General features: G+C 46.3%; 1 protein-coding gene across 1 annotated transcript in view; it reads left to right on the top strand.

Annotated features, from left to right (window-relative positions):
- Positions 1 to 377: 377 nt before the first annotated feature.
- The window catches only part of tshz3b (teashirt zinc finger homeobox 3b), a gene marked incomplete at its 5' end in the record, with an annotated part of 57,554 nt that continues 45,639 nt past the window's right edge, over positions 378 to 12,292 (top strand). Inside the window, one exon of the mRNA XM_083662319.1 lies at positions 378 to 417. Coding sequence (XP_083518445.1) covers positions 378 to 417 — 40 coding nt within the window. The remainder of the gene's footprint in view (positions 418 to 12,292) is intronic.

The following is a 12,292-nucleotide window of genomic DNA, read 5'->3' as shown; positions in this document are numbered from 1 at the left end:
TTTTCGCCGACCACCGAGCCCCCCCTGCCCGCTCCCACCACCAAGGCAACCCGAGTCGGAGCGAGTGAGAGAACCGACCGACCGACCGACCGACGCGACCGACCGAGAGATCAAGCAACAACAACCGGGGAAGAGAGGAGGAGGAGGAGGGTGGGAGCCTTTTATATCTTCGCATCTATTGAACCTTCACCATCTGAGCTGAGAAAACGCACCGCACACACCCTCCCCGCTCTATGTGGGACCCCTGAAAGCGCTTTACCCCGGGGGGAAAGCTGTGTTATCAAAGCTCCGTGCAGGAGGGATCCCCCAGGCAGCCTCTCCTCGCTCGGATCAGCGGGGCCTGAGAAGAAGCTCCCTGCCGGGCGCCCGAAGCCAACATGCCGCGGAGGAAGCAGCAAGCGCCCCGGCGCGCCTCAGGTACCATGTCATTTACCTCCTCCCTGTGTATGTGTATGTTTGTATAACGTGTGTTTGCGCGCCCCTAGACACCCTATTGCCTACTGCGATAATTCCCTTATAGCTACTGTAGTAACATACTGTAACCACAGCCTTATTGTAGGCTAGTCTACTGTCACAAGGAGAGGCAAAAAAAGAAGCTATTTTGAATGGTAGGTATGGCCACAATGTAGCACTCGGTATACAAGTTTAACCCCCCCCCCACCACACACACACACACACACACCCACCCACACACTCTCTCTCTCTCTCTCTCTCTCTCTCTCTCTCTCTCTCTCTCTCTCTCTCTCTCTCTCTTTCTCTCTCTCTCTCTCTCATACACACACACACACACACACACACACACCCTTCCTTCTCACAATCACTTTGAAGAACGTATTGACATGCATACCCCTACTATTACTATTGCTATTACTATTACTAACACTTATTATTACTACTATACTACTATATTACTATACTATATTATAATTACTAATATTAGCAGCATTGTTATTATTCCTATTATTATGATAGCTCATCTACAGTATCAGCCATTAGGCTCCTCCTCGGTGTGGCTTTTTTTCTTCTTAAAACAGCTTATGAGGTAGCCTATTTTTGTTTAATAATTGTATATTATTACTATTTTTTATCTAAAAAATATATTTATTCAGCTCTCATTTACCCGGCTTTTTGTTTAGTTTTTTAAACACGACTCTTAAAAATGACACGTCAGAAAGACCTAGAAGTGACACATTGTGCTTTTGGGGCCTCAATTTATTTACCCCCCCCTTCCCTCAAACAACTTTATTTCTCAGGAAAAAGATGGGTGGGTGGTCGTCTCATTGCCTGCCCAAAAGGGTGCCAGGTTGGAAACCTGCCTATTATGTGCTGCCCTTGTGCTCTTGAGCCTGGCGGCGAAGAGTGTCAGCTAAATAGCCTATAGCTAAAAAAAAAAAAAAAAAATCGTCCATGTAAATATGGAGAGCCCTCACTCATACTCATCATCCTCCCCCTCTCACACAACCTGCACTTTGATATGTCTCTACCATCACCTCCTCTTCCTCCCTTCAGCTCCTCTTCCTCCCTCCACCTCCTCTTCCTCTGTAGATATTGACTGTGTGAATGAAGGATCTATAGAAAAGGGCTCGCCAAGCCGCCATGTCAGCTGACTGTCACGGATGTCTTTGATGCTCTCTGCTTTCATTTCACTCTCAACACATCTGATTACACAGGCTGCCAACCTTCCCCTTTTAGCCACTTTTAGCCACATACGATCCGTTTCTTTCTTTCTTTCTTTCTTTCTTTCTTTCTTTCTTTCTTTCTGCAACTGTCTGAGATAGCCTACTTATTTCTACTGACCTTATTGTTCTTAATGGTATTTTGAATCTCCTATGGCATGACCATTATGCCAATAATATCTTGTATAGGGACTTACATGTGTCTACATGCAGTACGTACTTTAGGAGCCATATTGTCCTTAATGTTGTTGTTGTTGTTGTTGTTGTTGTTTTTAATCCCCTATGGTATCACATTTCTATAATATTCTCTATATGAATTCAGAATGTGTTACTGTGCTACGCAATATTGAGTTCATAGTAACCTTATTGTCGCTATTTTATCGTGTTTTCTCTCTCCCATGGCAACGCTATAATATACTGTATTCCTAATTCCTATAGGGACGTACAGTATGTCTGTGGTGCTAAATAGTCAGTTTATTATCGTATTTTATGGCATTTCTTTCCTGTCTCTATTTCTTCTCTATTCCATAGAGACGTGTAGTTTTAATACAGTAACCTCTCCTGCAGTTTATCAGAGGTTTACCATCGTTGTTTTCTTTCTTTCTTTCGCCTCCTTTTTGCTGGAGTTTCTGGGAAAGACTTTGCATCTGTCTAAAGATTATCTGAGCGCCCGGGGAGGGAGGGAGGGAGGGAGGGAGGGGGCCTGCTGGAAGAGCTTTAATGGACAATTGCCATCTTTGATTTGACGTGTGATTGATCACCTGTCATCCGGGCCGGGCCTTTGATCTGCTCATTCCCGATAAGCGTCAATAAATCACCCCCCCCCCCCCCCCAAACACACACTCCCCTCCCCTCCCCTCTGTAAGGAAGCCGGGGGCCTGCTGAAGTCACGTCTGGCCTCGCAAACTTTCTAGCCATTAACAACATCTTTTAATCGCTTCTTTTGTTTCTAGTTTTTTTTTCTCCACGCACTTTCTGGGTTACATTTACTTGAATTTTGCCTCCATCTCACAGCTTTTATTCAGCGTCCATTCCACTTTACATAATAACGTTACATTCCTTCCTGTAGAGGTAGATGAAGGGTTCCGGTGATCTCGTCCGTCCGTCCGATCGATCGATCGCGCTTTTAGATCGCTTAATCCGGCTTCATAATTAAAGCTCAATAAGCGGTGTTTGAATGGCGGTAATCTAATGATTTCCGAGCTTTTCGGCAGCGGCGGCGGCGGCGTCTGTTTTGGTGCAAACGTGGCCTCGAAGCGCTCGTTTTTCCATTAGCGCGCCAACATCGTGAATTATGAATGAGTTCATGCTTGACCTTTGACCTTTGAAGTCACTTTACCTCGGCGCGCTGTTGTTCGCAACGTTGTTTAACCGCCGGGGATGTCGTCTCCAAAATTGCCTACAACCTACGAGTGCACACACACACACACACACACACACACACGCACACACACACACACACATATAATGATGCATGTTCAGTGGCGCGTGCACCCGACATGCTGCAATAAATTTACAGTACATAATAAACAAGCATCCAATACTTTTTCTCACAGACGTGCGCGCGCACACACACGACCGCACACGCACATGCACGCATACACACACACGACCACGCACGCACATGCACGCATACACACACACACGGACAGAGACGCATGCACCCACACACACACACACACGGTGGTATGAAAAATGTAACTATTAGTCTAATCGTGAGGCGGAAGACTGGTTTGCTCCATCAGAAGGGCCCGTCAGAGAGACTTTGTTTCATATTTGATTTAATTGTCTGCCCTCTGACAGCCACATTCATCAATGGCCCTAATGGTCAATCTGAGCCTGGCACAGAGAGAGAGAGAGAGAGAGAGAGAGAGACACACACAGGAAGACAGAGAGAGAGAGAGAGAATGAGACAGGGAGACACAGAGAGAGAGACAGAGAGAGAGACAGCATGAGAGACAGACAGACAGGGAGAGAGAGAGAGAGAGAGAGAGAGAGAGAGAGAGAGAGAGAGAAAGCAATGCATGCTCAAGCCCAGTGCCTTACATGATCAAAATGTTTTAGCCCTAATGGAAACGATGGGTGGGGGGCAGGGGGTGGGTGGAGGCAGGGGGTGGGTGGAGGCAGGGGGTGGGTGGAGGCAGGGGGTGGGTGGATGGATGGATGGATGGATGAGATGATGGATGGTTGGGTGGGTGCATAGAGGGATGACTATTCAACTGGAATGAGCGAGTGAGTGTGCTCAAGAGAGAGAGAGAGAGAGAGAATTAACCGTTTATCCCTTTGATGAGCGGATGAGAACAAACACGACGATTGGCTACTTCCTGTATTTTTTTCTCTTGTTTTTTCCCCCAACGTTAGTTCCTCCCTCCCTCCCTCCCTCTCTCCCTCCCTCCCTCCCTCCCTCCCTCCCTCACAGCTGCAAGTTATAAGGTTGAGGAGAGCTGCATGGCACACAAAGAGTGATGACAAATTGATTGCGCCGTAGTGATGGAGAGAGCTATGGGAAGATGGCAGATGATAGGCCTTGATTAGGAACTTGGGGGATGGGGGGCACTCCTCTGCCCCCCCCCCCCCCCCCCCATTCCTCTAGAACCTTTTTTTTCAAGCCAAAATCACCCCCCTCTTTCTTTCTTTCTTTCTTTCTTTCTCTTCCTCTTCTGCCTGTCTCTCCCCAGCTCTCTTCCCTCTTTCATCCCCCTGATTTGCTCTCTTTCTCTCTGCTGCAGCCGGCTAACGGAGGATTCTTCAAAGTAGTTTTATTTTGTTATTTCGGTCAGGGCCAGTGCTTTCAATCCGTAATGATGAGTGAGAGAGCATTGCTGATTGGTGGAAAAATAAAAGAAAGTGCCCAATCAGAAGAAAGGGTCCCGTGAGGGTTCTGTAGATTTGACGCGTTCTCCAAGCAGCTGTTTATAGGTTCTAAGGTTCTAGGTTCAGGGTTCTTTACAGCGAAGATCCCCCCACAGCGTGCAGGGGCTACGTGGAAAGATTGTTCTTAGGTGTTAACTGTAACACTGCTCTGTGAGGTCACGTTCACGCATGTCAAAAGTGCACACAAACTAACTAGCTAGCAAACATGCTAAGTAGCTCCAACGTCTCCAATTTGCTCCATTTGATTCAGGTTTAGGGGAGCCCAGTGACAAAAGGAAAAAAGAGGCAGAGCCCACACACTGGCAGTTCAGTGACACATATATTTTGTATGGATTTACTTGTATGTCTGCATAAAAAAAAAGTAAAAGTTGATGAGTTTAATAGAACACATTTAGGAGAATCATCACGACACATAAGACAAACAAGGCTAGGTCGGAACCTAGCATATGGCCAGCACGATCAAGCGTTCACGAGCATCGGCACGCAAATTGGACTGGGACAAAGCCAGATATAGGGCCCGCTTGCGCTGGCCAAAAAGGTTGGGAACCATAGCTTTACACAGCACCGAAAAGGGTTCCAAAATGGCACAAGACTATAGCGAAGCCTCTTCGTTTAACAGAATTGTTTTTGTTAAGCGTGCATCTACCGTACCTATGTCTATTGGTCTACGATCATCATCTCTTCTTCTCTCTTCTTCTCCACCCCCACCGCACACTTCCCACCACGGTGATGGGGCGGCAGGGCGCGCTCAGCCGTCTAAAAAGAGGAGTTGTTTTGCCAGCTTCATTAGCGCTCTGCTAATTAGCCGTGCGTCTGATGGATCTCTGACAGGCCTCGTGATTGGAGATGACAAGCTCCGCACGCCGTCACGCTCGCCAATTAGGATCCGCGGCATCGCTGGATGTAATCAACTTGATCTTACACACGTCCTCGTTTGCCCCGTACATTCTTAAGCACGCCACCGGAGGAACCAGACGTTTGTTTTCAGGTAGCGACAAAGTGTGTGTGTGTGTGTGTGTGTGCATTCTAAAAATGTGGGTCTGTGCACACCATGCAGGCGTGTGCATGCGTATGTACACAGTACTCACACTCTTCCACGTGTGTGCGCACACACACACACACACACACACACACACAGACACACACACACACACACACACACACACACAGACACACACACAGACACACACACACACACACACACACACACACACACACACACACACACACACACACACACACACACACACACACACACATTTGTGAGCTGGGGGTATTTATTTTTTCAGCCCTCTGCTACAGTGAGGAAAGGAGCGTGCGCGGGCGAGCGCGCGGCGTTTCGGTGTCTGTGGGCTTCAAAGCCGGGCTAGACCAAACAGATCATTGTTACGGGGGAGGAAGCGGGAACATCAAACACGCGCTGTGTATTTTTTCACCTGTATTATTATTTTTGATTTTTTTTTTTTTTTTTGCCGGTCCAAATTCTGCACTGCGTTGATGTCCGTAGCAAAATGACAATCTATTGTTTCGAATCAGTACGGGGTTACGCCTCTCTTAAGATACAGGAAGTTGTGCGGTTGCATGGCGTTAACACTATACCTGGCGTGTGTGTGTGTGTGTGTGCGTGTGTGTGTGTGTGTGTGTGTGCGTGTGTGTGTGTGTGTGTGTGCATGTGTGCGTGCGTGCGTGCGTGTGTGTGTGTGTGTGTGTGTGTGTGTGTGCGTGCGTGCGTGCAACCAGAATGTAATTTAAAAAGTTAGCATTTTACGTGTTTGCGCAAACCAGGGCATCCCATCTCTACTCCCTTATAGTCAGTGGCCTATTTCAGTTGGAGCGTTTGGCGTGTTCGTTCACTGCACATCATTTGAACGTAGAAAGTTGTGTTATTTGTACACCAATGGAAAAGAACAGACTGCTAGAAACGTGACATGCAATGTCTTTTAGTTCAGCCATTCCCAACATGCGGGCCGGGGGTGGGCAGCAAAGTCATTGCAAACGGGCCGCCAAACCATTTGCAAAACATTGTGGGTGGGGGTTGTTGAATGATACCATTATTTAATTTGTAATCAATTATTTGTTCATTAGCCTATTGTAGACAGCCCCTCACCTTTAGTTTCTGATTTCTGCGTGGTGCTGAAGGACAGCTCCTTTTATCGTCAACGCGTTATTTGGCCTCCGTACTGTTTACGGTCGGATGTGGCCCGCGAACACTGTTGAGATTTTGAAGTGGCGCAAAAGGTTGGACACAGAACCGGACACATCCGTGGAATGCAGAGAGACACAATGGCGACGTGTTTCTTCTGCATAGGACCAGGCCGCTGTGTGTGTTGAAGGTGTATGGTCGTCTGATGGGCCCTCTGCTGCAGGATGGATGACGTTGACACTGGCCATTATTAGCTACTCAATGACACTTTCTCACAGTGGGAGGATTTTTCACCCACGTTGATTTTTCAGAAACACCTATCATCAGCACGCTGTCCACAGAGGCTAAGCATGATTTATGTAAATATTAACATGCAGACAGATCTGCTTCTGTCCAACACCAGATAGATGGAGCCGAGCAGCAAAAGCAGCTGATTTCTGTGATTTCTCTGCCTCTCTCTCTCTCTCTCTGTGTGTGTGTGTGTGTGTGTGTGTGTGTGTGTGTGTGTGTGTGTGTGTGTGTGTGTGTGTGTGTGTGTGTGTGTGTGTGTGTGTGTCTGTGCGAGTGTGTGTGTGTGTGTGTGTGTGTGTGTGTGTGTGTCTGCGCGAGTGTGTGTGTGTGTGTGTGTGTGTGTGTGTGTGTGTGTGTGATTGATTGTAGATGAGAGCGAGAGATTAATCATGCTTGATGTGTGTTAACGTTGCACTCGCGGTGGATCTAAGTCGAGATGCAGTGGCCCATTTAAATATACTCGCTCACACACACACACACACACACACACACACACACACACACACACACACACACCCATGCACATACACACATAGAATCACACACAGGCGTCAGCGGGTACACACACGACACGACACAGTCACAATGCAGATACACATTTACATGGTATTATTTTTTGCCTCCTTGGATGTGAATGGCTCACATTTCAATAGTGAATCTGAATTCACTGAAATACGGCATTGTATTCCATATCATGTAACATCGGGCGTGCACAAATCAAAATTGTGTCGTGGTTTACTGCCGCCTTATCGGAGAGAGCGTATCCCCATCCACTCGATGCCAGTGCAATGTAATGAAACATGCCCTTATAATTAAGCTAATTAACCTTATTAAAAGCAGGTCTTGATCATTCTATTAATAATTAAGAGAGCAAAAAATGGTTCCATAAACATCACCTTCCACACACGCCTTCGCCTCCACCTATTGTTAATTATAATGTAATTACTCAGAAGAAGAAGAAGAAAAAATATGACGTATGTCGTCCCAGACTGCTTTTGCAAGAAATGTTATGTTACTGCTGTTTAAAATGATATATCATCAGTAAGTAGCCTACACACCACATATTTTGATTGATGCATGTTGTAAACACTTTATTTCTGTATTTTTTTTTCCATTAGGAATTTGGGATAAGCCACTGCATACTGTACATCCTGTCTCGTATCTGTTTCCTAGTGTCTTATGATTTTTGCCTTTTGTCGTCTAGTGTCCCCATCTCCTCTCTAAAGCTCATAGTCTCTATGTCAGCCAGAATCGACTTGCTGACTTCAATCTTTCATTCAAAGTAGAAATCGTACTCCCTTGAACTAAAGGGCCTCTACTCAAAATTCCAATAAAGTAAAAAGTTTTTGTTTTTCAGCGCCGCAAAGTGTCATCTCCAATCCATTAACCTCTAAAGGGGTCGCTGGTACGTTCATACTCACTCTGATTGCTTCCTACATGGCTCAAAGTCAAAAATATTAATCTCTTTTTATGCACTGATCACTGAACGGATCTTTCTCAAAGCCAGCTCACTCGTGTGCAGACATCAGATTGAGGAAGCGGAATAGAAATCATCTATTTTCTTCTTCTTTGAAATGAAGTGGAATCAAAGTGTTGGGTTCCCCCTACTTTCCCCGTCTTGTACTGACCCACTTTGATGCCTTAATTAGTTTGTCTAACATTGCATAGTGTCATATACAGAATGGACATTCCATTGTCCAATCATTTTCGTGGAGGTAGTGCTGCTCTGAAGGCAGAAATAATCTGATTGGCTCAGCTAAAGCTCTGGAGCCAAATAAAATGTTCTGACCAAGTAAAGTAGTTCAATGAAAAAGATTAGAGTGCAGGAAGGTAATATTCCGAAGCCTACTACTAACAAAAAAGAAGAAGAAATTTAGCCATACTCAGTTCTCTACGTTAGCTAGTTAGCCTTGATCTCCCAAGTTCAAACTAGCCATACATCGCTTACGGTATATCTAGGTAAGGTTAGCTAGCTGCTGACCTTCGTTATGAGTAAATGAAAATGTTATTGTTTTTGTAATGTATTTATTCATATTTTGAGTTCCTTCTTCGCCGTCAAGTTTGCAGCTACTCCAGTCTGCCCCCTATAGCTTGTCCGTGTCCCCAAATTCAAGTCTTCCCACGTTTCCAGTCCCTGCATGCATTTGTCCTAGATCTAGTCCTTTGCTTTGCCCAGCTGCAACACAACTCAGCCTATTCCTACATTTCTGTGACCCAAACTCCTTTGACCTCTTGACCTATACAGTATTTAAGTGTAGCCTAAACACAAGCCCCCGTTCAAACACCATCTCCCGCAGCTCTCAGCACCCAGAGTAGGGCTAACTGCTGCTCGTCTATCCTACCAGCTAATTAATTGCAATTAATGACATTCAACCTTGCATCTCAGGTGTAAACGGATCCCCCTAGCCCGACATGCTGCGTGCCGGTCCCCTCGGCCCCCGGTCCCTATCCTGACATTCCTTTGTGCACGTCTCTCCCAGGCAGCCCACTGACATTGTGATTAGTTATGGGCCTCCTCTGCTTCTCTCAGCACTGCTGCTGCCTCACCAGGCTCAGCCACAATGAAGCACCGCACAGAGAGAGAGAGAGAGAGAGAGAGAGAGAGAGAGGAGAGAGAGAGAGAGAGAGAGAGAGAGAGAGAGGGAGAGAGAGATATAAAGTGAGAGAACAGTTGAATAGTTGAATATTCTATCATATGAAAAGACAGAAAGGGAATGAGATTGTAAAAAATATTATGTGCATGGGCGAGAGAAAGTGGGAGCGAATGAAAAAGCAAGCAAGTAGACAAATGACAGGCAGAGAGAGCGAGAGAGGAGGGAGGGAGGGAGGGAGGGAGGGAGAAGAAGGGAGGATAGTGCCCCCCCCCCCCCTCCCCTTCCTTCCTTGAGGATAAGCTGATGGTTTATAAACAGCAGAATCTTCCGTCATGGCTCCCATTAGGTTGACAGCTGTCAATTAGAGCGCCCTCTCTTGGTCTGGCACGCTGCACTTTATTGCAGGCAGTTGATGCTGTCATTTTGCTCCCAGTTTCGCCTCCAGCGTTATCACGAGCGCTCAAACAGTCAATAGCTGATGCATCAGCACTTATTTCTTAAATTGGCTCACAAGGCTGCATCCGTCCCTCATTCCTCTCTCTCTCTCTCCCCTCCCAACTCTTCACTCTCTCCTCCTCTTCCCCCTCTCTCTCCTCCTCTTCCCTCTCTCTCCTCCTCTTCCCTCTCTCCTCCTCTTCCCCCTCTCTCTCCTCCTCTTCCCTCTCTCCTCCTCTTCCCTCTCTCTCCTCTTCCCTCTCTCTCTCCTCCTCTTCCCTCTCTCTCTCCTCCTCTTCCCTCTCTCCTCTTCCCTCTCTCTCTCCTCCTCTTCCCTCTCTCTCTCCTCCTCTTCCCCCTCTCTCTCCTCCTCTTCCCTCTCTCCCCTCCTCTTCCCTCTCTCCTCTTCCCTCCCTCTCTCCTCCTCTTCCCTCTCTTTCCCCTTCCCTCTCTCCACTCCTCTTCCCCTATCTCTCCTCCTCTTCCCTCTCTCTCTCCTCCTCTTCCCTCTCTCTCTCCTCCTCTTCCCTCTCTAGCCCCTCCTCTTCCCTCTCTCTCCTCTTCCTTCTCAAATGTTGTTGTGTGTGGAGAGAGTGATGTTTTGTGCCTACAAAGGGGTGAGATAGAGTGCAAGAAGAGCACAGGACAGAGAGGAATATGCTACACAATACCAAGCATTTCTTTTTTTACTTTACAGCCGCCGCCCCCCCCTCCCCAATTCCTAATACCTATATATGGCAAACGTATAGGCAACTACATATAGGGCCATTTAGCACATTCCATTTTATTTTTCCCCAAATTATGTTTTTTCCATTTTATTTTATTTTATTTTATTTTATTTTTAATTTTTCAATGACTTGGCTCTCTCAGGCAGCCGCTTCGACATGTTTCTCAAAGTGAAAATGTGTGATGTAATGTAAGGGTCTCACACAAGATCGGAATTATTTATCTAGGCATATTTTATAATTATCAAATAGGTTACTACAATAATTAATAATTTTTTTTCTTTATTTTTTTTTATTATTACAATTTCAGCCAAAATGGAAAATGCTGCAATATTCCATGTTTTACAGTTGATTCTATTTTATTACCAAATTCTGTGAATCCGTCCGCGCTTTCTGCATTGTGGAAATCTATGCCCCAATAAATGAAGAGCACATTTACTGACCTCATTTATTGAAGTGTCAACTCTATCATTCCCTTCTATAGAATAGAATACAATAGAATCAAGAAGGTAGATTATGAATGCAGTAGTATTTGTACTTCAAACATACCTGGAAAAAACACATCACCTACAGGGTCATTGCCTGGCACCTAGGCTACCTAATCCAGTGTTGTGATTGGAGGAGCCTCACAGACACCAGCCTCACGCTGTGAGGTCTGATTGGCTGGCTGGGCCCACACTGAGGCACCCTGGGAAAATGGCTGCTCTCCTTTGCACAGCTTTGAGGAAACAGGAAATGGAGTGAGTAGATGGATCTCTGTACTGCACACACACACACACACACACACACACACACACACACACACACACACACACACACACACACACACACACGCATCCTGTGCTGACACAAGGCAGATATATGTGTACGGCTGCACTGCTATAGTATATAAGCCAGCCGGTGGCAGCATGAAATAGGTTTCTGGGGTGTTCTGTGTGTTCTGGCCACAGGCTCGAGAGAATACCTCCTAAAAACAACAAACAGGTTATGCATGAAGACACAGATCTACATTAGATACAACATCGAAAACTAGTTCTGTGGCTGTTAGTCAGAAGGGATTCATTTTGGTGCCACGGAGAAACTTTCTTAGGAACTTTCAGTGCTTTGTCAAAAAGATGTACCGTTGTTTGTGTTCATGGTTAAAAGTCCTCCAGTGTTTTTCTTCTTCCTTTCAGTTTAGATGTTTGAGCTTCTGCTGAAAGTCCAAAGTTTCTCTGTACTGGTAGTTGCTGGTAGGCGCAGGGTGCCTACCAGCATGATTTGTGACATCACCAATGGTTTGGAAGCCATGCCGTCCCTGTCCAATATCCAACTGACAGCAGTGTGATGTGCAAACCTGAAGCCTCCAGTGCACTAGAGCAGGGCTACCCGGCCCGTCGGACTCGGAACCCGAGTCGGGCCGGGTTCGGACAGAAACATTGAAGTCGCGTTCGGGCTCGGGCCGGGCTCGATCACGTAATCAGTCACTTGTTTTTGCCTTCAAATCTATCATCAGCTCCTGAGCTAATTTACTACGTTAATGAAAGCACCTGAAGGCATCGAATGAAACACGCC

Source organism: Poromitra crassiceps, assembly GCF_964638095.1.
Source record: "Poromitra crassiceps genome assembly, chromosome: 28".
Classification (NCBI taxonomy): Eukaryota; Metazoa; Chordata; class Actinopteri; order Beryciformes; family Melamphaidae; genus Poromitra; species Poromitra crassiceps.
This window is presented reverse-complemented; position numbering and strand designations above follow the sequence as displayed.